Below are 26,909 nucleotides of genomic sequence, written 5' to 3' on the forward strand. Positions count from 1 at the left end.
TGCTAGCTAACGTGCTACTGAACAGCGACACTAGCATATTGACATGCATATTGGTATTAAAACACAGCAATGTATTAATCCCCCCCCAAAAAATAAATATATATATATATATAATCTCCCTGATTGGTCATCAACGGTTACTTTTCTTGGAAGTCATGTGTTCACCAGAAACAGCACCAGAAACCTTGTTGCCACAGGTTTGCCACAGATTCAAATAGAATCTTGAGAGAATTGTTTGCCAGAAAAAAACCTCTGGCGAACTGTTTGCCACTAGTGGCAGTAAATATTATTGTTGCCAAAGATTTGCCGCAGATTCACCACTAGTGGCAAACAATTTGCCACAAACATGCGGGACATTTGGCGCAACAAATTCATTTTTGTAAGGGCAATGAGGGAGACCCATTAATCTGCAGAAAATACACCAGACTGTACAACAGAGAACCATATGGAAAACATTATGTCACTAATATAAGACATTTTTATGCTGGCAGTTACAGCAATGCTCAACTTGAGTAGCGTTCAGCTGCAACAGTGTTCAGCACTGCTGTTCCAGTCCGGGAGCAAGAGAATGTGCACAATTAATCTAGACACCATCCATTAGTAGTGACTGTCAGTGAATTAAAACACTCTCTCATGTTAAGAGGAGGGTGATGCCTTCGAACGAGACAGGGATGGCCTGAGATACCAGAGACTTCAAGCCAGAATCTTGATGATTAACAGTCCGGATTAACTTCTAGGTTGAAGTTGCAAAAGTTACATCTGGAAGCTATTTCCAAGGCCATATGTATCTACTGTACTGTACTTCCTCAGACTTCCTTTGAAGATCACATTGAACTGCCATTTTGTGAAGCCATCCTCCAGGGTCAAACATCATACCAATAGTCTACCATTGAGTAATGGATCGGGGCTGCAGGCAATTGGCAAATACACTTAACTTGGTCAACCTCATTGACATCTTTATGTTGTTTGCACGACACACTCAAAAAGTCAGGCTTTACTACATTTCGTTCAGATATGTCCTTTTAAATGGGCAATATCCAAAGAGGCGTTACACCTAATATCTTCAAAGGGAGAGACTCATGCTATGATTTAAGGCATTATGGTCTTATTCCGTAAAGAGTAACAGAAACCTTCATCATTGTGATCTGCCTGCCTGCTACTAATAGACCGTGACTACATGCAGTTGAATGTGGTCACATTATATACATCTAAATGACCTGCTGCATACTTTAGAGCAGTAAACATTGCGGCAAGAAAACTAGTACAGCCAAAATGTCTCTTACAGCAGTAAACTAATATGTAGATGGGGTGTAAGATATTACTACTAAACTGTGGACACATATTGGTCTAACATGTTGGTCTCACCACTGTCAAATCTACCTGGTACAGAGTGGCACTGAGCTGAGTGAGCACAGCACCCATCTTTTATCACTTAAAGGATTTCCTGTTCCCACAACAGGAATGTACGTATAACGTACAGAATGTTACAACGTCATACACTGCCATTTTGATTTTGATATGTAAATTGTAATTTCACAGTAGATTACTCAGAGTGGTTCCAGTGGTTGTAGATTAATCTCCCTTTTAGTGGATGATGACAGGCACAAGATCTCAGTGGACCAATCCAAAAGTCAAAAAATTAAAAATGGTCAAAGACTCCTGCCACCCAAGTCATAGACTGTTCTCTCTGCTACCGCACGGTCAACAGTACTGGGGTACCAAGTCTGGGACCAAAAGGCTCCTTAACAGCTTTTACCCCCAGGCCATAAGACTGCTGAACAGTTAATCAAATGGCTATCCGGACTATTTGCATTCAACCCCTTATTTTAATTGTATCTATTATAGTTTTTTGCACTGACTCTCTTGCACAGGCTTGATGTACAATCACTGGACTCTAACCACACACACACACATACTACACTGACACTCCAACACATACACACAGACACACACACAAAACACACACACACATGCATATTGACGCCACACAAACACACACACACATTCCTTCACACACTTCACACACACGCTGCTGCTACTCTCTGCTCATTGACTCGGTACCGGTATCCCTTGTATATAGCCACGTTATTGTTATAGTTATTGTGTTACTATTTATCCTTTAGTTCATTTAGCACATTTTTCTTACTACATTTTTTAAAACTCTGCATTGTTGGTTAAGGGCTCTGTAAGTAAGCATTTCATAGTAAGGTCTACACCTGTTGTATTTGGCGCATGTGACTAATAACATTTGATTTGATTTGTAAGTGGGGACAGTGGGTCATTCATGCATGAAATTTGGATTCTGGATAGATACCTCATATAAGGTATCCTGGAACTCACCACACAATTCTGGAGAACCAGTCAGGAGAACACAACACCATGTGATGACGATACATGATGAACTGGTGGGAAAACCTCCCAATGACCACTGATGCTATGTATTGGCAGGTAGGCTAGCAGTTAAGAGCATTGGGCCAATAACCGAAAGGTTTGAATCTGGTTTGAATCCCTGAGCCGACAAGGTGGAAAAATCTGCTGTTCTGCCCTTGAGCAAGGTAGTTAACCTTGAGCAAGGTAGTTAATCTGCTTTTCCTTCACTCTGCGGTCCAACTCATCCAAAACCATTTCAATTGGGTTGAGGTCTGGTGATTGTGGAGGCCAGGTCATCTGATGCAGCACTCCATCACTCTCCTTGGTCAAATCGCCCTTACACAGCCTGGAGGTGTGTTTTGGGTCATTGTCCTGTTGAAAAACAAATGATAGTCCCACTAAGCTCAAACCAGATGGGATGGCGTATCGCTGCAGAATGCTGTGGTAGCCATGCTCCTTAAGTGTGCCTTGAATTCTAAATAAATCACAGACAGTGTCACCAGCAAAGCACCCCCACAACATCACACCTCCTCCATGCTACACGGTGGGAACCACACATGTGGAGATCATCTGTTCACCTACTCTGCGTCTCACAAAGACACAGCGGTTGGAACCAAAAATCTCAAATTTGGACTCATCAGACCAAATGATAGATTTCCACCGGTCTAATGTCCATTGCTCGTGTTTCTTGGCCCAAGCAAGTCTCTTCTTATTATTGGTCTCCTTCAGTAGTGGTTTCTTTGCAGCAATTCGATCATGAAGGCCTGATTCTGAAGGTCTCCTCTGAACAGTTGATGTTGAGATGTGTCTGTTACTTGAACTCTGTGAAGCATTTATTTGGGCTGCAATCTGAGGTGCAGTTAACTCTAATGAACTTATCCTCTGCAGCAGAGATAACTCTGGGTCTTCCTTTCCTGTGGCGATCCTCATGAGAGCCAGTTTCATCATAGCGCTTGATGGTTTTTGCGACTGTACTTGAAGAAACTTTCAACGTTCTTGAAATGTTCTGGATTGACTGACCTTCATGTCTTAAAGTAATGATGGACTGTCGTTTCTCTTTGCTTATTTTAGCTGTTCTTGTCGTAATATGCACTTGGTCTTTTACAAAATACAGTGCCTTGCAAAAGTATTCATCCCCCTTGGCGTTTTTCCTATTTTGTTGCATTACAACCTGTAATTTAAATGGATTTTTATTTGGATTTCATGTAATGGACATACACAAAATAGTCCAAATTGGTGAAGTGGAATGAAAAAAATAACTTGTTTAAAAAAATTCAAAAAAATAAATAACGGAAAAGTAGTGCGTGCATATGTATTCACCCCCTTTGCTATGAAGCCCCTAAATAAGATCTGGTGCAACCAGTTACCTTCAGAAGTCACATAATTAGTTAAATAAAGTCCACATGTGTGCAATCTAAGTGTCACATGATCTGTCACATGATATCAGTATATATACACCTGTTCTGAAAGGCCCCAGAGTCTGCAACACCACTAAGGAAGCGGTACCATGAAGACCAAGGAGCACTCCAAACAGGTCAGGGACAATGTACAAGTACAGATCAGGGTTGGGTTATAAAAAAATATCTGAAAATTTGAACATCCACGGAGCACCATTAAATCCATTATTAAAAAATGGAAAGAATATGGCACCACAACAAATCTGCCAAGAGAGGGCCACCCACCATAACTCACAGACCAGGCAAGGAGGGCATTAATCAGAGAGGCAACAACGAGACCAAAGATAACCCTGAAGGAGCTGCAAAGCTCCACAGTGGAGATTGGAGTATCTGTCCATAGGACCACTTTGAGCTGTACACTCCACAGAGCTGGGCTTTACGGAAGAGTGGCCAGAAAAAAGCCATTGCTTAAAGAAAAAAATAAGCAAACACTTTTGGTGTTCGCGAAAAGCCATGTGGGAGACTCCCCAAACAGAAGGTACTCTGGTCAGATGAGACTAAAATTGAGCTTTTTGGCCTACAAGAAAACGCTATGTCTGGCGCAAACCCAACGCCTCTCATCACCCCGAGAACACCATCAATGGGAAACTGGTCACAATTGAAGGAATGATGGATGGCGCAAAATACAGGGAAATTCTTGAGGGAAACCTGTTTCAGTCTTCCAGAGATTTCAGACTGGGACGGAGGTTCACCTTCCAGTAGGACAATGACCCTAAGTAAACTGCTAAAGCAACACTTGAGTGGTTTAAGGGGAAACATTTAAATGTATTGGAATGGCCTAGTCAAAGCCTAGACCTCAATCCAATTGAGAATCTGTGGTATGACTTAAAGATTGCTGTACACCTGTCACGATTCTCTAAAGCAGAACCCAGAAGCAGACCAGGACAAGGTGAGTAGACAGAAGGGGAGTATTTATTTAACGACTCAAATGTGGAACCAGGATAATTCAGGAGACGGAGCGGGCAGCGGAGGTGAGTTGGTGGAAGTGAATAGGCAGATCCAATGATGTTACAGAACCCACCGACGACTAGGCAAGGGTGGAGTGAATGTTCCGGGAGGATAACTGTAGACAGAGTAAACGGAGGTAAGTACACAGCAAGCAAAAAGTACAAAACAACAAAACAAACTCTAGAAAACTTGAGGCTGATACGCTGACACAACATACTGTTCATGGCTAACGATCCGGCAGGGAATGGATGTCAGGTCAGAGCTTATGAAGTGAAGAGGTGATGATCAGGACCAGGTGTGCAGATACAGTGGGGAAAAAAAGTATTTAGTCAGCCGCCAATTGTGCAAGTTCTCCCACTTAAAAAGATGAGAGAGGCCTGTAATTTTCATCATAGGTACACGTCAACTGTGACAGACAAAATTAGAAGAAAAAAAATCCAGAAAATCACATTGTAGGATTTCTAATGAATTTATTTGCAAATTATGGTGGAAAATAAGTATTTGGTCAATAACAAAAGTTTCTCAATACTTTGTTATATACCCTTTGTTGGCAATGACACAGGTCAAACGTTTTCTGTAAGTCTTCACAAGGTTTTCACACACTGTTGCTGGTATTTTGGCCCATTCCTCCATGCAGATCTCCTCTAGAGCAGTGATGTTTTGGGGCTGTCGCTGGGCAACACGGACTTTCAACTCCCTCCAAAGATTTTCTATGGGGTTGAGATCTGGAGACTGGCTAGGCCACTCCAGGACCTTGAAATGCTTCTTACGAAGCCACTCCTTCGTTGCCCGGGCGGTGTGTTTGGGATCATTGTCATGCTGAAAGACCCAGCCACGTTTCATCTTCAATGCCCTTGCTGATGGAAGGAGGTTTTCACTCAAAATCTCACCATACATGGCCCCATTCATTCTTTCCTTTACACAGATCAGTCGTCCTGGTCCCTTTGCAGAAAAACAGCCCCAAAGCATGATGTTTCCACCCCCATGCTTCACAGTAGGTATGGTGTTCTTTGGATGCAACTCAGCATTCTTTGTCCTCCAAACACAAAAAGCTATATTTTGGTTTCATCTGACCATATGACATTCTCCCAATCCTCTTCTGGATCATCCAAATGCACTCTAGCAAACTTCAGACGGGCCTGGACATGTACTGGCTTAAGCAGGGGGACACGTCTGGCACTGCAGGATTTGAGTCCCTGGTGGCGTAGTGTGTTACTGATGGTAGGCTTTGTTACTTTGGTCACAGCTCTCTGCAGGTCATTCACTATGTCCCCCCGTGTGGTTCTGGGATTTTTGCTCACCGTTCTTGTGATCATTTTGACCCCACGGGGTGAGATCTTGCGTGGAGCCCCAGATCGAGGGAGATTATCAGTGGTCTTGTATGTCTTCCATTTCCTAATAATTGCTCCCACAGTTGATTTCTTCAAACCAAGCTGCTTACCTATTGCAGATTCAGTCTTCCCAGCCTGGTGCAGGACTACAATTTTGTTTCTGGTGTCCTTTGACAGCTCTTTGGTCTTGGCCATAGTGGAGTTTGGAGTGTGACTGTTTGAGGTTGTGGACAGGTGTCTTTTATACTGATAACAAGTTCAAACAGGTGCCATTAATACAGGTAATGAGTGGAGGATAGAGGAGCCTCTTAAAGAAGAAGTTACAGGTCTGTGAGAGCCAGAAATCTTGCTTGTTTGTAGGTGACCAAATACTTATTTTCCACCATAATTTGCAAATAAATTCATGAAAAATCCTACAATGTGATTTTCTGGAGAAAAAAAATCTCAATTTGTCTGTCATAGTTGACGTGTACCTATGATGAAAATTACAGGCCTCTCTCATCTTTTTAAGTGGGAGAATTTGCACAATTGGTGGCTGACTAAATACTTTTTTCCCCCACTGTAGCTGATGAGATGCAGGTGCGGGTAATCGAGAGATCTCCCGCCTAGCTTCGTCGCCCGGCAACCAGACAGGGTGCGTTCAGGAACCTTCAGGAAACAGACTCCAAGACAGAAAACAGGCAACTCAGGCAGAAACAGACTCAGGAAGCGGGATTCATGACAACACCAGCGGAACCCATCCAACTTGAAGGAGCTGGAGCAGTTTTGCCTTGAAGAATGGGCAAAATTCCCAGTGGCTAGATGTACCAAGCTTATAGAGACATACCCCAAGAGACTTGCAGCTGTAATTGCTGCAAAAGGTGGCTCTACAAAGTATTGACTTTGGGGTGGTGAATAGTTATGCACGCTCAAGTTCTCTGTTTTTTTGTCTTATTTCTTGTTTGTTTCACCCAGAAATTTATTTAGCATCTTCAAAGTGGTAGGCATGTTGTGTAAATCAAATGATACAACCCCCCCAAAAATATTTTTTAATTCCAGGTTGTAAGGCAACAAAATAGGAAAAATGCCAAGGGGGGTGAATACTTTCGCAAGAACACCAAGAGTGTGCAAAGCTGTCATCAAGGCAAAGGGTGGCTACTTTGAAGAATCTGAAATATTACATATATTTTGATTTGTTTAACACTTTTTTGGTTACTACGTGATTCCATATGTGTTATTTGTAGAAAATAGAACAGTAAAGAAAAACCTTGGAATGAGTAGGTGTGTCCAAACATTTGACTGGTACTGTACATGCATAGATAATAAACAGCGAGTAGCAGCAAACTAAAAAGGGGGTTCAACGCAAATAGTCCGGATAGCTATTTGATTAATGCCTAACCTTAAGATTTTGGAGTTAATGCCTAAACTGAACCCTAATCTTAAAAATTCTGAGTTAATGCCTAAACTGAACCTTAAGTACTTCGAAATTTGACTTTTGCAACAACTTAGAAATTTGATGTTTGTGAAACATGGGTGAAGGTCTATTTCTGACGTGAAACACCTGCTCCCTGGGCGCCGATGACATGGACATCGATTAAGGCACATTTCAGTTGTGCAACTGACTAGGTATCTCCTTTCTCTTCCCTTCCCATTGGGAGGCTTTTTGAAGCCACCGGTCGGCCATATTGGCACTCCCCAGAAAGAGAAGTCCTCCATAGGAATTAATGGAATTCTACAGTATTTCAATTAAATGTTTCAAGGACAACATTTTAAGTATTTTTTGGTTGTAGTGGGGACTGTGACATTAGTAATCTCCAAAAAATATAAAATAAAAAATAAAATGTTTTTAGATATTTTGTTCCAAAATATGTTCTACAATAGTGGGGGAGTGGGAAGAGGCACAGTGGCTTCAACACAGCGCCCCCTATCAGTCATCTAGTGTATATATAAATAAATAATTCTCCTTGAGACAGGAATGTGCAACATCCCTCTCTTGAAAAATGCACGAAAGAGGATTTACCGAAACATCTGCATAGGCTCACTACGTTTCTACCGTCTATGGGAGACATGTTCAAATAGAACCGAAGAGGGCAATTACTCAAGGTGAGAGGCATGAGTCATCATCTGTCACACCGTGACGAGTGTGCATTTCAATTGGAGCCCACTAGAAACACATAGCTTATCAATATAGTTTTCAGACAAAGACAACCCATATGTGTGAGACCCTTCAAAGACACCACTGAAACTAAATGTTTTCTAATGGCTGTACAGCTACAAATCATTGGCATCTCTCTGCAGTACTAATAATGGCATTTTAAAGGAAAACAAACTCCTCTCTTCAATGTAGGAAATTGTACTGTTAAAGCGATAAGCATGTCCCCAGGGGTTGTGTGAACGCTTCGACGGAAGAGGTGGTTAGCCCCTTAGTGTCGTGGAGAAAATACTTGAAGTTTCATTCCAAATCGCTATATATCCATTTTTAGAAATGTTGGTAAATTAGTTTTATTGTTTAAAGAAATTATGAAAGAGATTGTTGTGTTTTTTCACTATCTAATCAAGCATGGGGTTGTTCAATGAGAGACATGTATTTGTTTAAAATCTATCACCTGATGGTTTCATGTCAGAGAGACTATATATCTGCCTCACTCTCAGATAAATAAGTAGTAGGGCCAACTGCACAGTCAAATGTAACAAATAACTACATTTTTAATAAAGAAATGTGCAAATGATACATTTGTGACATAAATATTTAACAATAAAAAAATAAATACAGTAATATGATTTTTGATATCTTAGTTATTTAGCAGATGCTCTTATCCAGAAAGGAAAGGGAAGGGGACCGATTTACAGTAAGTGGATTCATCTTAAGATAGCTAGGTGAGACAACCACATATCACAGTCAAATATACAGGATACAAACATTACAGCTAAACAATTTCATGCACATCTAAAATCAATGAATAAAAAATCTGAAAACTAATATTTTACACACACATAAACATACCCATAAGCATTAATTTCTGATGAAAAAAACTAATGTGAAACATTGGTGGATATAGCGTTTTGGAAATAAACTATTTTCTTATTGACTACATCTGCATATATGTTTTATGAGAGTCAGGAGGATTGCGTGAGCAGTTGAAGCTTCTCAAATAGGCAATTTTCGTATCTGCATACTCAGGTGGATGGAGTCTTTAATGCAAAATGCAGCTTTTCCTGCTGCTCGTTTATATATATCCTGCACTAGTAATAAAAGATACCCTTCGATAGGACTACTTCTATATACTTTCACTTAAGATATGATGTTTCTGCTTTAGGAATTAGATTCACTTTCTACCCCAGAATTATCCTGGTTGAGATTGAATTGTGTTCAAATGGACTTGCTCATATTTATGTGGTGGACGGTGATGACATTTGTTTGGTGTAAGTGTAGCACAAAGGAAAGCAGAAAGCAGCCAAAGGACACTTGCATGGCCGTTTACATAGTTAGAAACAATGCAGCCTAGCAAAAAGGACGGAGAACGCTGGCCAGTGATAATAGTGGAATGACACAATGTGTACAGTATGTGTTGTACTTAAACCACATTAAATGTAATTTGATGGGAAACAGTCCAATCAACAGTCCAATCAATCAGAAAGAAGTCCTCAAATGGAGATGTCCCAGGGATATAATCTTGGAATGATACATGTATGTGTTTTACATGCACCAGTACTACATCTTAATATTTGGATCATGTGGAACCATTCAAGCAAACGAGGTAGTGGTTTTTCCCGCTCAATGGTGATTCAGGTACTTCATAAAAAATATGAAGTGAACACTCATCATCATCCCAGCAGGAATTCCTCTCCCAAGTGTCTTCCTCTCTCCACACATAATCAAAGCCTAACCAACAGGATTAAATAGAACACAACAATCTTTGCTTAACAACTTGGCCAAATACTTTCCATCTGATTACACATTCCGATTTTCAAACAACCTTTAAAAAATGTATCTCAACCTCATGGCAAAATGTGTAGAATAGCATGAGATTAGCTATAAAACTGCAAATGTTTCTCTCTGCCCCATGGCAAAATGTGTAGAATTGCAGGAAGTTAGCTCTTAAAAAATATGTTTCCCCAGGGGGGCCCCAGATGTGGCGATCCAGCTCTGCCCTGCCCTGCCCTGTAAGCCTTATAATGCAAACAGTGCACTGTATGGCAGTCAGACTCAACCACTTCAACAATCAAATACAGTTACTATTAATCTCACACAGCAAGAGCAGAGGAGGGAAAGAGAGGTGGAAGTGGGGGGAGATATCGGAAAGGAGAGAGTGTACACTAAGGGCCCTATTCAGACTTAGGAAATGTACGCATGCCTTTCCTACGCACTTCTCGGTGGTTGGTTTTCAGACTTACCTTATGAAGGTGCATAAAGGGCTTTGCAGGTGTGGTTCCCTTGCGCGCGCTGAATCAATTATATTAAACCACTGAAAACACTCCCACTTGCTGGCCAACAGATTATCTCGAGGAGTTTTCATTCAATAGGGTTTTCCTAACACTTATCTAAAGCCATCCCTTTAAATTTGGTGTACATTTAATTCGAATTTTCTACACAGACTCACTAGAATATATGTGAGAACAGTTCAGAATACTATGAATCAATGATAGAAAGCCATGCAAATACACACATATTCGTCTGCTTTTCAGCACCAATTGGTAGATAAAAAAAGTACTCTGATCTTGTATATTATTTAGGGTTCAGAAAGTATTTATGAATAATAATAAAAAACAGGTTGGAGAGCTTTTACGCACTAAATTTCTTGGTTTATCAAAAATACAGTGGTTTGATTCGTCCTGAAACTTGCAATATTCAATTGTTCAAGCCATGAAATATTAGAAGGTGAAGAAAGTGTACAGTAGTCTTATAAATCTAGCCTAATAATCCTCACGAATCATGGAACTATGATGACAACGGTCCAGTTGTTGAGAACTGTGCTGCATTCCATAATGATTCAAATAGGCTTGTAATACGGTAGACTAATATCATTCACTATTGCTAGCAATCCTCAGGAACAACCACATGACCTTGACAGAGGAAACCCACTGGGCACACACTGGTTGAATAAATGTTTTTTCCACTTCATTTCAGTGAAAATACATTGAACCAACGTGGAATAGATGTTGAATTGACGTCTGTGTCCAGTGGGAAGAAAGGTAAACTAACGATTTAATGGAATGATGAAAAATGTAAGGCAACTAAAACTAAAGTGACAGTTCTAAATGTATGTGGGTATGACTGACGGTGGCTACCAATACTGTCTAATATTTAACTTGATACAAATGCTAAAAAAATACAGTGAAAAGTCCAGGCATACAATTAAAACATTCTAGAAATCATAAATCAACTCAGTAGGTTTGGTGTTGCGCATGGCTACAGAAGTATAGCTTGGGTCGCCAAATTTCATCCCTGTTACAAGGCCAGCATTTCATGAACTTCACTGTGGAAAAGGTGGTATGCTTCAGTTTGCTGCCATATGACTAGTTTCCCATTTGTCTCCAGCGATCATAAGGTAAAATAGATCTAAAACAATTGTCATTTATATTGAAAATCCCCTTATCCGAACGGCTTGCTCATTTATCAATAGCTCCCCACTGGGCATAGACGTAAATTCAACGTCTAGTTTTAATTAATATTTGGTTGAGTTGTCAACTAACGTAAATTCAATGTGAAATCAACAAAAAATGTCACCATGTCATCAGATTTAGGTTAAAAGTTGGGTGAAAAAAAGACAAAATCCCCTTACGTTGATGACTTTTTCTAATCTAATCAGTTTTCCACAATGATTCATCGTCATCACATTGCATTTTTTTTTTGAAATTATGTGGAAACATCGTTGATTCAACCACTTTTTGCCCAGTGGGTCTTATCAATTTGTAAATTGCAGTGCATTGAGAATGGTGTTCGGAAAAAAATACAACGGACAGGTTGCTCGACCTTATTCATAGTTTAATCGCGCGTAAAGGTGGTGTAATTATGAAGGAATTAAATCAAAGTCAGAATAAGGCATATCTGTAGACACACCTTCATTTCTTTGATCTCCACCCCAAACGAACAGCATGCTATTCTCCTGCTTAAATTCAAGGTCAGAATTCACATAGAGAGAAAAGTGCATAAAAAGAGAATAATGTTCCATTTACACGAGCTTAACTCAGGTCGGATTTCCCCCTTATGAGAGGGAAAGAGAGCCTCAGTCTATTGAGAGGTGTTGGGGGAAGAAATAGGAAAGTAGACAGTGTAGCCTCAGAGAGGTAGCAAGAAAGAAACAATTACTGAGGTAGAGAAATAGAAAAAGAGGGAACGATAGATAGAGAGAGAGTTACCGATGGCCCCCTCTCTCTAACATGATCCAACTTTAATGCGAGCCATCAATCAGTGGCGTTGCTGAGCATGGACACAGACAGAGGAAGGAGGGATGAGGGAGGAAAGAAGAGAGGGAGGGAAGGAAGGGAGGGAGGAAGAGACAGATTGATGCAGCAAGCAGCAGGGGGGCATAAACAGTACTAGCTTGGAGAAGATGCTGATCTGGGAGATACTGGGAGACACTCAAACACACTCAGCTCTCAGCAAGCCCCTCAAAAGGAGTTAAAGTTTCCCTAATGAAGGATGCAGATCATTTAGATACGTAGCCATACATTCAATGAAAGTTTGACTACACACTACTAATGTCTTACAATGCAATGGCGGTGGTCTATCACAATGCACTGTAAAACAATGTCCTTAAATGTGCACATTACATGTGTCATTTCTTACAAAACATGCCTTAAGTCTTTGCAGACTAGCATAATCAAATCTAACTGACCATCTGTCAAGTAAGAAATTGAGTAAATATCTTAAGGATTACAACAGTACCGCTGGGAAACAGAGCACACCCCATTGCTCTACATCATCAATGTTCATCACTGATTTAATTGAACGGAAATTACACTTAAGTCTGCATGTCAGAACAATAACCTCTATTCTACATAGTATCCAGGAGATGGCAGCATAGCCATGTGGATGTGAGCGAGAGCTCTTCTCTTGTTGAAGACCACTGCTGAGTCTCGGCTTACTGATGTTCCTGATGCATAAGAAATCTACTGAGAGATAGCTAATCGCTTGCTTCACATATGTATTAAACATGTGGAAACCACATAACACTATGCACAAAAATTATCAGGTTATAAAACAAATGCCCTCTAACATTAAGCCGCAAAACAGATGAGCTCATTTTAAGCATATCATCCAATAGCCATATATTTTACTTTAGGATTGTCTCTCCACAGCCTCAGTCTATGAGAGTAATATGATTCAGTGGCTCTGTTAGACAACATGCACAGTATGAGACAATTAATCACATGTAGCCTATGGAATGAAAGTTAACAACCTATCCCTCATGCTAAGGACAGCCAAACTCTCCATCAAACTGACAGCAACCAGAGGTGATATTTTGATATGCTTGAGCTATAGATTTTTCACTTTACCACCATGGCCACCACCAATTTGCGGATATGATATGAGTATTGAGCACTAGTGGCAGAGTGTGGTTGTCACGATCGTCAGGGAGAGACCAATGCACAGCGTTGAAGGTGAACATATTATTTAATGAATGAACAAAACAACAGACGATAACGTGATGTCTACGGTTTACACAACCAAATACGAACAAGAAACCACAAACACAAAGTGAAAGACAGACAGTTAAATATGGCTCCCAATCAGAGACAACCAGCTGACACTCGTTGCCTCTGATTGGGAGTCACTCAGGCCAACATAGAAATACAACATATAGACTATCCACACCCTGGCTCAACATATAGAGTCCCAGAGCCAGGGTGTGACAGTACCCCCCCCTAAAGGCAAGGACTGCGACCGCGCCTAAACGTACACAAACCAGGGGAGGGCTGGGTGGGCATTCCTCCTCGGAGGCGGTTCCGGTTCCGGGCTTGACCACCACCCTTCCACCATCCCCCCGTGGCGCCCCTGGTCCGGTCTGGCCCCGCTGGCTGGAGCTGGACCGGACATCGTTGAAGCGGACCGCTTAGGCTCCGGTGTGGAGCAGCTAACCGGTACCTTACCAGGCACCGGTGACCCAGGCACGGGTTGTGCGGGACTGACAACGCGCACCCCTGGCTTGGTGCGTGGAGTAGGAACGGGCCGGACCGGGCTGACGATGCGCACCCCTGGCTTGGTGCGTGGAGTAGGAACGGGCCGGACCGGGCTGACGATGCGCACCCCTGGCTTGGTGCGTGGAGTAGGAACGGGCCGGACCGGGCTGACGATGCGCACCCCTGGCTTGGTGCGTGGAGTAGGAACGGGCCGGACCGGGCTGACGATGCGCACCCCTGACTTGGTGCGGGGAGCAGGAACAGACCGGACCGTACTGGGGACACACACCACTGGCCCTACACCGGGATCTGGAACGGGCCGGACCGGACTGGCAACACACGCCAGTACCTCTCGCCGTGCCTCTACATCCTCCATCCCCTCTTCGACCAATGGCCCCCGTAACCTGGCGGCCTCCTCTGGCAACCCGCTGGGCCGCTCTATCGCGGCCTCCTGCTGGTCCGACGTCGTGAGCCCCCCCCTAAAAAATGTCTGGGAGTCTCTCTTCCCCGTGGGCCAGGCCTCGATAATTCTCGCCCAACTCTCGCTCTTCTGCTTCCAATCTCCGCCATTCAGCTCCTCATTCGGCTTGACCCAGTCGAAGCTCTGCCTCCACTGTTGCCAAGTCCACCCACTCTGCTCCTCACTAGGCTGCTTGGTCCAGTTCTGGTGGTTTCTTCTGTCACGATCGTCAGGGAGAGACCAATGCGCAGCGTTGAAGGTGAACATATTATTTAATGAATGAACAAAACAACAGACGATAACGTGATGTCTACGGTTTACACAACCAAATACGAACAAGAAACCACAAACACAAAGTGAAAGACAGACAGTTAAATATGGCTCCCAATCAGAGACAACCAGCTGACACTCGTTGCCTCTGATTGGGAGTCACTCAGGCCAACATAGAAATACAACATATAGACTATCCACACCCTGGCTCAACATATAGAGTCCCAGAGCCAGGGTGTGACAGTACCCCCCCCTAAAGGCGCGGACTGCGACCGCGCCTAAACGTACACAAACCAGGGGAGGGCTGGGTGGGCATTCCTCCTCGGAGGCGGTTCCGGTTCCGGGCTTGACCACCACCCTTCCACCATCCCCCCGTGGCGCCCCTGGTCCGGTCTGGCCCCGCTAGCTGGAGCTGGACCGGACATCGTTGAAGCGGACCGCTTAGGCTCCGGTGTGGAGCAGCTAACCGGTACCTTACCAGGCACCGGTGACCCAGGCACGGGTTGTGCGGGACTGACAACGCGCACCCCTGGCTTGGTGCGTGGAGTAGGAACGGGCCGGACCGGGCTGACGATGCGCACCCCTGGCTTGGTGCGTGGAGTAGGAACGGGCCGGACCGGGCTGACGATGCGCACCCCTGGCTTGGTGCGTGGAGTAGGAACGGGCCGGACCGGGCTGACGATGCGCACCCCTGGCTTGGTGCATGGAGTAGGAACGGGCCGGACTGGGCTGACGATGCGCACCCCTGGCTTGGTGCGTGGAGTAGGAACGGGCCGGACCGGGCTGACGATGCGCACCCCTGTCTTGGTGCGGGGAGCAGGAACAGACCGGACCGTACTGGGGACACACACCACTGGCCCTCCACCGGGATCTGGAACGGGCCGGACCGGACTGGCAACACACGCCAGTACCTCTCGCCGTGCCTCTACATCCTCCATCCCCTCTTCGACCAGTGGCCCCGTAACCTGGCGGCCTCCTCTGGCAACCCGCTGGGCCGCTCTATCGCGGCCTCCTGCTGGTCCGACGTCGTGAGCCCCCCCCTAAAAAATTTCTGGGAGTCTCTCTTCCCCGTGGGCCAGGCCTCGATAATTCTCGCCCAACTCTCGCTCTTCTGCTTCCAATCTCCGCCATTCAGCTCCTCATTCGGCTTGACCCAGTCGAAGCTCTGCCTCCACTGTTGCCAAGTCCACCCACTCTGCTCCTCACTAGGCTGCTTGGTCCAGTTCTGGTGGTTTCTTCTGTCACGATCGTCAGGGAGAGACCAATGCGCAGCATTGAAGGTGAACATATTATTTAATGAATGAACAAAACAACAGACGATAACGTGATGTCTACGGTTTACACAACCAAATACGAACAAGAAACCACAAACACAAAGTGAAAGACAGACAGTTAAATATGGCTCCCAATCAGAGACAACCAGCTGACACTCGTTGCCTCTGATTGGGAGTCACTCAGGCCAACATAGAAATACAACATATAGACTATCCACACCCTGGCTCAACATATAGAGTCCCAGAGCCAGGGTGTGACAGTGGTCCTGTAAAATCCTTTACTTTGTTCAAAATCTAAATCAAATCAGTAACATTTTGTCAATAAAGGTAGTCATACATAAATATGTAATGGCAAGTTATGCATTTTTTTACAATTCTGAATTTGTGCTACCACATAGGCCTACTACAAAGAAAACCCATAATGCAGCATTCTAAAAACCTTTGTGAATAGATAACCTCCAAAAAATGGCAAGACACGAGGCCTTTTCCGGTTATTACTTTTCCCATGCCTGATTGGATTGATTTGTCATTTGCAACAGAGAGCTCGGCCACGGGACTGTGGCTAATCCAATTGATCGCTTTTCCATTTATTACACATTTTTCTGGCTTTTGGGTCCAGTGTCACATTGATTCTTTGATCGCTTTCTTAGCTGGCTCCTAACAAGCTTCCGTTTGAACCACTGCATAATTACCATCCTACTTCCCTAGCTCTGCAGTCTCTGGGCTTGCCATTGACTTCAGTTGAAGAAGACAATTCCTAACATAATACTTGAAGTGGTGTGTCATAATAACTGTATTATGCTCTTCTAAGAGATAAATCCTTAACCTAATAATGTAACAATAATGTTGGATATTAAAACCTCTTAGATGTAAAGTTCCCTGTTTAGGGGACCTGCGTTGTTCTTGTACCAGTTCCAAACAACACCTTCGCTTATAAATCAATCTGTGGACACCGTAGATTGAAATGGCTTGCATTGAGCGGTAGCCCAGGTTCTCACGAACACTGAGAGATTATACATATAGATCCGCGGGCACACATAGAGATCTATTAAACCTCTAAAAGTGTAAACAATTATTTGATTAAATATAGAATTTGGCCTTTACTACTATAGCCCATAGAAACACATTGAATAACACATTAATCAATGGCAAAAAAGCCAGTAAAAAATATATAATCATAAGGAATAAGGTTTTGAAGTCTGTCCTATATCTAGCTCAGGAAATATACAGTGCCAGTCAAAAGTTTGGACACACCTACTCATTCAAGGGTTTTTCTTTATTTGTACTATTTTCTACATTGTAAAATATTAGTGAAGACATCAAAACAATGAAATAACACATATGGAATCATGTAGTAACCAAAAAAGTGTTAAACAAATCAAAATATATATTATTTTTGAGATTCTTCAAATAGCCACCCTTTGCCTTGATGACAGCTTTGCACACTATTGGCATTCTCTCAACCAGCTTCACCTGGAATGCTTTACCAACAGTCTTGAAGGAGTTCCCACATATGCTGAGCACTTGTTGGCTGCTTTTCCTTCTCAATTTGGTTGAGGTCGGGGGATTGTGGAGGCCAGGTCATCTGATGAAGCACTCCATCACTCTCCTTCTTGGTAAAATAGCCCTTACACAGCCTGGAGGTGTGTTGGGTCATTGTCCTGTTGAAAAACAAATGATAGTCCCACTAAGCCCAAACCAGATGGGATGGCGTATCGCTGCAGAATGCTGCGGCAGCCATGCTGGTTAAGAGTGCCTTGAATTCTAAATAATTGTCACCAGCAAAGCACCCTCACACCATAACACCTCCTCCTCCTCCATGCTTGACGGTGGGAACTACACATGCGGTGATCATCCGTTCACCCACACCGCGTCTCAGAAAGACACGGCGGTTGGAACCAAAAATCTCAAATTTGGACTCCAGACCAAAGGACAAATTTCCACCGGTCTAATGTCCATTGCTTGTGTTTCTTGGCCCAATCAAGTCTCTTCTTATTATTGGTGTCCTTTAGTAATGGTTGCTTTGCAGCAATTCGACCATGAAGGCCTGATTCATACAGTCAGCAATTTCTGAGGCTGGTAACTCTAATGAACTTATCCTCTGCAGCAGAGGTAACTCTGGGTCTTCCATTCCTGTGGTGGTCCTCATGAGAGCCAGCAACTGCACTTGAAGAAACTTTCAAAGTTCTTGAAATGTTCCGTATTGACTGACCTTCATGTCTTAAAGTAATGATGGACTGTCGTTTCTCTTTGCTTATTTGAGCTGTTCTTGCCATAATATGGACTTTTACCAAATAGGGCTATCTTTTGTGATGTCTTCACTATTATTTTACAATGTAGAAAATAGTAAAAATAAATAAAAACCCTTGAATAAATAGGTGTTCTAAAACATTTGACCGGTAGTGTAAATAGCCAAGAAACACAAGGACAAAGTCTCACTTCAATAGACTTTAGTTTCAGTAAATTAGACCAACTTTTATGCCTGTGCACAGCGCTTTTAAAAAGGAACCTTCACTCTGCTCTTCACGTGCGCACAGCCCCCAGCCAGGCAGTGTTGCAGTGCGAGGTGGAATGGGCTATATAGGATTCGTAGTTCTTTGACTTTTTGCGATTAATTTAGCAGCTATGAAACAAAACAGCGGAAATACTTTGAAAATAGCTACTGCAGCATTTATTTCACTATAAATGTGATCATACTTGACCAGTTTTATTCACAAATGTGAGCGAAATGCTCGCATTGTGGAGCCCTGACCACCTGCCAACATGGCTGGTGAAATAGACATTTTACCCGCAAATGCCAAAATCTACCCGCAGGTGGCGGTTGTTCATTTTTGGCCCTTGTAATGATCAAGTAACTTACTTTGATTGGTTTCAATTCAAATGGTCAAAATTAATAAGAAAAAAATGCTTCTTAGCAAAAAGCAATTTCTCAAGAAATAATTTTTCTAGGACTGTCTGGGAGTGGTCTGAGTGAGGGTCCTAATTGGAGGAGCCTAATGGGAGGGACATGTAACCTGAAAACTAGCTGTTATTGGCAGAGGAGTGCAAACTCTATTTGTTATTGGTCTAATAACCTATACTGCCTAGTGATGTCACCAGGCAGTACAAAACTCCACCCTTGCAAAACAAGCAGAAATCTCAGGCGGTCTTTTCAAACAGCTCTTATACTAAAAGGGCATTTACATTTACATTTACATTTACATTTTAGTCATTTAGCAGACGCTCTTATCCAGAGCGACTTACAGTTAGTGAACACATATTTTTTTTACTGGCCCCCCGTGGGAATCGAACCCACAACCCTGGCGTTGCAAACGCCATGCTCTATCAACTGAGCTACATCCCTGCCGGCCATTCCCTCCCCTACCCTGGACGACGCTGGGCCAATTGTGCGCCGCCCATGAGTCTCCCGGTCGCGGCCGGCTACGACAGAGCCTGGATTCGAACCAGGATCTCTAGTGGCACAGTTAGCACTGCGATGCAGTGCCTTAGACCACTGCGCCACTCAGGAGTCATGCATTTTACAGTATTATTCCAACAAAGTGTGTAAATATATATAAAACACAGGAAAATCATGTTTTTTACTGCACTGACCCTTTAAAAATGTCAGTCTTGACCTGAACATTTTCCTTTTTCATACTTTATAAGGTTATATGGTTATGTGGTTATAAGATTATGACATTTGTGTAAATGCTGTCATCATAACATGTTAAAATAAATAGCTCTTATGTCTGCCATCATTTGATAAAAGTTGTAAGAACTTGTTAACTCGCTGACATGTGCTGATATATTGGCTTTGGGCACAGCAGATGTGTGGAGAGGCTGGCTGAAGGACAGGTGGCAGAGCAAATAGCAGCAGGTGAAGGTTAAGCCCCACCTCCACATCGACCCGTCTTGGTGGCATTTATCAAGTTCTTGACAGGGCTCGAGATGTATATAAATCAGGACATGAGCAAATATGGGAAAACACAAAACCATTTACAGGACAATTACAAGTGTGTTTTCATGGATCCGTATGGAGACTAATGGGTTTTCATGATCAATTTTTCACTTAACAAGTGGGGCTTTCAAGTGTAGTGGGTGTTCACATTGTTAATCTACAGTATATGGTTTCGCAGATGTTGTGCAAACATGGTACAAGCCCAAAGTGGTTCTCAGTGAAATGGAGTAGGTCTACAGACATTTTAACACATTTCAAGAGATGTAAAAATGAACGGTTATTTCAGCTACTTGGGACATTGGATGTTTTACTGAGATAGGTTGATATCCAGATTCGTACAGATGCATGATGTGTTCACAAAAAGATACACATCCAACTTAATTCATCTGATTTTGTCTCGTCATAAGTGCCCATTGGGGACCCACAGCCATGACTTGCATAAAGTGTTGGATGAAACAAACCATGGGGTGTCTTAAGCAATCATAAAAATGATTTACAATGATTACAAACAAAGCACGGCATAAAGAAACACTGATTATTGGTACGGTAGCAGGTAGAAAAAAGTGTGCTTTATGTACTATGCGCTGTGTCACCTGTAGATTGAGTCTCTCCTTTCAAGCACTATAATTAAGTATTAGTATTTAGTAATCATTTATTAAAATGTGTACCATTACCATACGCAGAATGCTTATTGATTGTACTTCAACCTGGTTAAAAAGTTTGGGGCAATATTTGTGCAAAATTAATAAAATGACAGAGTATACTTTCAGACAACATTTCTTTAATACAAAGTCAACATATCTACATACACAGTGGGTTTTAAACCAATCATTTTAGTTAGAAGTAACAGTTTGAAAGTGATAGCACTTGGCCCTCATACAAAGAAAAACTATTTTGCTTGAGTTTGGGTTCTTTATCTTTTTGTTGGCTGTTGTATGTATATGTTCTATTCTTTTGTAGTAATTTTTCTCTTTTGTTAATTTCCCCCCTCTGCGGAATATTCCAGTAATTTGGCTGCTGTTGTCAAAAGTCTGGCATCTTTACATGAAGTCAAAGAGTAACACGTCACACAAGTTTCCAAAGATGTCCACGGTCTTGGTTTTTGGCATGGGCCCTTAACCAGTCTTTGAATTCAGTCACAAAAAGTCCTCATTTCAAGATTTAGTTCATATGAAACGGTTAGATTCCCACTGTTCAAAAGGTTATGCTGGAAATGAGTAATTCACAGCGATTCTTTGTTGTTTCGTACTCCTTTCTCCTGGTCTTTGCGTCACACGGCTCCTTCTCATTTAGTCCTGATTCATTCTGCATCCCGTAACAAAACATGGCAAAAAAAGGAACACAATATGGTTCTATAGGAGTCTTATAATGTGAGCAAAACATATTATATCATTTCATGATTCAGGGGCAGTGGTAGTTCTTTGCCCCTAATGGCTGTGTCATCGCACTATGGCCAGTTGCTAAATAGCAAAACTATCTCCTCTTTCACCATTTGACTGCCAATGGACTGTCTACTTCTTGGCTTTTTAGACAGTTGGGAAAACTAGCACTTCTCCTTTTTTGGGAGCTTTTGTTTAGGAAAGGAATAGTCCTTTGGTTGCCATCATTTCCAATGTCTGGAGAAGGAAGCAGAGTTCACTTTGCATGAAGCCTGTGCTGAGGCAAATGTTATGGGTCCTCACTGACCTGTCTCATAACAGAGTTAGCTGTCGGTGGCTAGCAGGAGATATTGCTAACATGGCAGATATGACAAAGAAAGAGGGGACTTAAGAACATGGAGCAGTGGAATACAAATGTTACAAAGGGAGAAAGCACGCTTTACAAACACCAGGAACTTCGCAATGAGCAGAACCTTATCTTTGCAGTTCAGTCTTTGATTTGAAGTAAGAGAGCGTTGAGGGTCAAATCATACAAATACATATAATCTATATATTTGTTTATTTACAGGTATTATATTCTGGATCATAGTTGATATCTAACAAAGGGATGATCATGTTGTGTCTGAAAATAAAGACAAAATAAAAAGGAGGAAAAAACGGGACTTCTGAGAAAGAGGGAGATCATAGTCTGTACATGGTCAAAAAGTACAGTACCTTTAGTCTGGCAAATTCATAAAATGTGTAATAATGTAGTTTGCCTCTAATTGAATGTTTTGTATGCTATTTCATCTACTACCTATGAAAATAATACTCAAACGAATACTAATAACTACTGTTAATGATAATAATAATTTCAACAACAATTAAAAATGCCATCTCCTTATCGGCACTGGTCTACCAAGTGGTAGGAATTAAAAAGGGTTGTAGGAGCGACGCTCGGCTAGACACCTCCCCTCATTGTTTCCAGAGAAACAAACAACATTTCCCAAGGTTATGATTATGGTTACAAAAAAAACAATATTCAAAAATCCATCATCATTTTACATGAGCAATTGAAAGTTGATGAAAAAAAAAATAATAATATAAATTCATACTAAGAGTTTGGGTATATCTTTATATTCTGTATTTAAATATATATGTATGTGTGAATGTGCGATATATAAATATATATGTACACATCCACACAAACACATGTTATACTTAACATTTCTACAGTGAAAAAATAGAATGTATTTTAACATAATATGAACAAATAAGCATTTATTTCTTACGGCTAATTTAAAAAAAATGCGATACAATATCTCTGTTAAAAAACTAAACAAAAACTAAAATAAAAGTCAGCTATGTAAAGTAAAATAACAATAGTCATCATAATACAACATTAATGTTTCCGTAATGTTACAATAACAATAAGGCTTTTTTGGAAATAAGAAAGACTACACACAGTTCCTTTCATCACTCTGTTAGTGTGCATACCAATCGAAAACCCTTCACAGAATCCAATGTAAAAGCATACTCCTGGGTATACCAAAGCACTGACCTCTGAGAAAAAACGAAATTGGGGGCTTTGAGGGCTTGTTTTTATCAGACACATGTACATAGTGCGTAGAATCGGCCCTGCTATCGTTTAGGTTTCAAGTTTGGTGATGTGCAAGTCATTTGTATAGTGGATATAACTTTCTCATTACGACATCCAAATCCAACATGGCCGCCTCTTCCCCAGTCATCTTCAATGGCCTTTGGCCTATAGGTGGAAGGGAAAAGACAGGAACCTTTCTCTGGGTTATCAACTCAGTTCCTCACTACTTTTAACCACTTTTCTTCCACTCTTAGTACCATAACTGCAAGAGGACTAGTTTCTCGCTAAGTCAAGCTTGGGACTAAAATGTCTAGTGAGAGATGGTGTGGGGGGGGGGGGACAATAACATGTGGATGCGCTTTCAGTCGCAGCCACCTGGGCGCGAACTACCATGGCCAGACCAGGCACCTCCATCGTCATCCCATCCCAAAGAGTCACACTTACAGCATACAGGAGAATAAGCAGCATGTTTGGTATCGACAGAAAACCACAGAAATACAAGTAATTGTAAGACAAAGTAACAAATGATTACAATGGGTTGTTGGTCACTGTACACGTTTGCGGAGAGCCCAGTTGCCGCCATTCACCATTCACCATGCCCCGACCTCATGTGGTGATTCCACTCGTTCTGTAGCCTAAAGGCCGCCCGAGCTCACCATTCAAAATGTGGACACTGCACCAGTAACTCATGGCACATCTAGTCCTGAACGAAGAGTGATCGTAAAAAGTCATGGGACATGGTTGTCATTTCTCTGGTCTTGCAAGAGTGGTCATTTACCCAGTTTCCTTGGTGACTGAGGCTAAGAGAGCTATATCAGTGGTTACTGTATAAACATGTGGGGTTTGTCCTCAACAGCACCAAAAAAACGGTCCACAAGTCAAATGCTGGAGAAACTGACGTGGTAAATTGATTGAACTGGCATTTGACGAAATCTACCAATGGTAGTCCCTTTAAGACGGTCCTCACTTTCCCCCAGACTATTCTTTACTGCAGAGGCTCCTCTTAGCCCAAAGAGTTGAAGGGATATAGGGATGCCCTTTGTGGGTATGATGGACACTTGAAGAGTTCAGAGTTTGGAGTTTGAAAGGTTGTACCAGAACTATGGGCAGTATAAGTTCTCTTGCTAGAGAGAGAGAGTTGAGAGTGGTAGGGGGTACCGAATGGGGGTTGACTTCTCTTGCTAGTACCTTAGCGTTAACTCAGTGTGTTAGTCTCATCAAAGGTGTCCGACGTCTTGGGGACAATCATCTGTGTACACAGGCAACCACAGTTTTGCCATCAAAAGTGTTAATAAACAACTAGGAAAGCTACATCCAGTCCACCCTTTTCTCAGTTTCTCTCAATCCCTTAGCTTTTTTTTTTTTTTACCTCAGTCACGTTCATCTAGTCACTTTTCCTTCATTCACTGTTATCTTTGTATTGTTTGTATGTAGTAATTTTTTTAATAGATGTCCACAAAATGTTTACAATGTCCACCTCCACATCTGAACACTTGAGGTAAGGTTAGCAGTCTGACACTTTGATTATTCCCACCCCACAGCTTGAGCCACCACTTTTGGTTCCTTTCTCCCGAGTGAGAGCGTCAGTTAGTTTTGCTGATGGAATCATTTACACTTTACTCACCGGCATCAAAGTCCATTAGGTCCAATTGGAATTGCACTCTTGTTGGTGTTTTAAATGGATTTCTTTACAAAAAAAATCTACAATTTGTTTGCTTTCCTGTTGGTTGAATTTTGTTTTCTGGTTGTTGTTGTTGTTTGTTTTTGTTGTTGTTGTCATTTCAAATTTCAAGCAGGTTTCTATGGCCCAGGAGACTGTTGAGGGGGACACCGGATTTGGGGGAAGAGATGGCTTTTTACGTTGCATAGTGATCAAAGCTTCCTAGGTACTCCAGACCCGCCTGGTAGGAAAACTGATATTCATCCTGCATAGACAAAACAAAGACAAAAGACAAAATATTAAACATGAATATCACATTGTGATAGCAGCAAAAAAGAGAATAATCAAATGTTCAATGTAATACTACAAAGCCAGCAGCTCTAAGACTTACAGACAGTACCAATGCTAACACAATGCTAATGCGTATTCTTAGCACCATGGTCAAACGACATAAAAAAACACAAGGACCACAACATCCACAAAGGCCTGTGGGTCTAGAACAGGGACGTCAAATTATTTTTCCCTGCGGCCTGCATTTGGTCTTCACCGAGGTCTGTAGGTTGCACTTAAAATGTATTCAACTTCCTCGCCGTCAAAATTAGCAAAAAATTGTTATCTTTCCATCACTTTTGGAATTTCCGATACTCCCTGACTGTCTAGCTTTCGTTTCGATAACTGTTAGCAAGCTGGGCAGAGTAAGGAGACTATAAATGTAGGTCCATTATCACTTCTAAACTGTTTCGATTTGGTTTTAGTCATTTAAATGTCGATTGAGAAAAGAAATCTTTAAAAAATAAACCAAATTAAAAATTACTCAAACCACCCGCAGGTCGGATTGAATGGGCTCACTCTAGGGCCTTGAGTTTCACACATGTGGTCTAGAGTGACCTCTCACCTCTGTCTGCACCATGGCCGGCCTCTGTGTCCGCAGCATCTTGACCGTTTGGAAGATGTCCACCACGCCCTCGTAGCGCATCCTCTCTAGCACGATGCTGAGCGTAATGAAGACACCGGTCCGGCCAACCCCCGCACTGGAAAAACAACAACACACACACCAGATGAAATCCAACTATCACACAAAGAGCTCTATCTTGCGTCCATTTTTAAAGTTGTCTAAAGTCTATTGGCTGGTTTAAAGCTTGAATCCTTAATTGAAACAATAACAAAGCAGACACCCCGCCTCTGTTTTAGTAAAAAGCTGAGGGATGGGCCTGGAGAAATGTAACCACTCTCAAATTCATTAAAAGAGCCATGGATGAAAGGACTGACCATCCATGATATTAAAATTGAAGTTTGAACCATGTTTTGAGGCTAGTTTACATTTACATTATTTATAAACATTGGAGTAAAACAAGCGTATATTTTGGATTCTGATGATGTACGACAGTTTAACTAAGATCATGAGGCATGTATAAGTTATATTCTTCAAGAATCAATGGGTATATATCATTAATTTACATGTCAAAAAATGTATGCAGCAACTTCGGCTTTAAGATGAAGCTAAAATCCTAGACTAAAAAGTATGAATAAATGGAGAATCTCCATTGAACATTATTCTTAGTCTAGGGCTAGATTTATTCATCTGTGTCCAGGAAACCGGCCCTAAATATGGGTCTAGGGAAATCAAGTTCTAGTAACAGCTATCATGTGTCCATTTTGGTCATTCTATTTTCTTTCTTATGTCCCTGGATACGAGTCATCATCTGCCATCGCTAGACAGTTTAACACCTGGCTTTAAAATGATAATGTGAGAGGTAATCTTGATGTGAGGAATGTACACATTCCACTTTGATGCCCACTCACGCGCCGGCACAACACAAAATGAACACACACACACACATGCATGCACGTACACAATCTCGAACACATGCGAATGCATTCATGGATGCACGCATGTACACAATCATAAACACATGCGTGCACACACACACGAACACGCACCCACATTTGAGCATGCACACACACATACACACACACTTTGAATCATTAAGCCCCCATTGCAAACCTTTCCCTGCAACAGTCACCCAAAATAGGGTGAGTCTTAACTCTGATCCTGAAATACTTGAGGGCTGTCTCCGTAAGCTACTTTGGTGTGAAATGACTTCCACTTCACCAATGGAACAATAATTGATATGACAACA

General features: G+C 42.1%; 1 protein-coding gene across 1 annotated transcript in view; it reads right to left on the reverse strand.

The window, feature by feature from the left end:
* Positions 1–20,911: 20,911 nt before the first annotated feature.
* Positions 20,912–26,909, reverse strand: part of ptprsa (protein tyrosine phosphatase receptor type Sa) — a 207,959-nt gene continuing 201,961 nt past the window's right edge. Inside the window, exons 29-30 of the mRNA XM_084163819.1 lie at positions 25,664–25,799; positions 20,912–25,033 (exon numbers count right to left, since the gene is read on the reverse strand). Coding sequence (XP_084019945.1) covers positions 24,965–25,033; positions 25,664–25,799 — 205 coding nt within the window. The 3' untranslated portion in view covers positions 20,912–24,964. The remainder of the gene's footprint in view (positions 25,034–25,663; positions 25,800–26,909) is intronic.

The sequence above is a fragment of the Coregonus lavaretus genome, assembly GCF_964263955.1.
Source record: "Coregonus lavaretus genome assembly, chromosome: 6".
Classification (NCBI taxonomy): Eukaryota; Metazoa; Chordata; class Actinopteri; order Salmoniformes; family Salmonidae; genus Coregonus; species Coregonus lavaretus.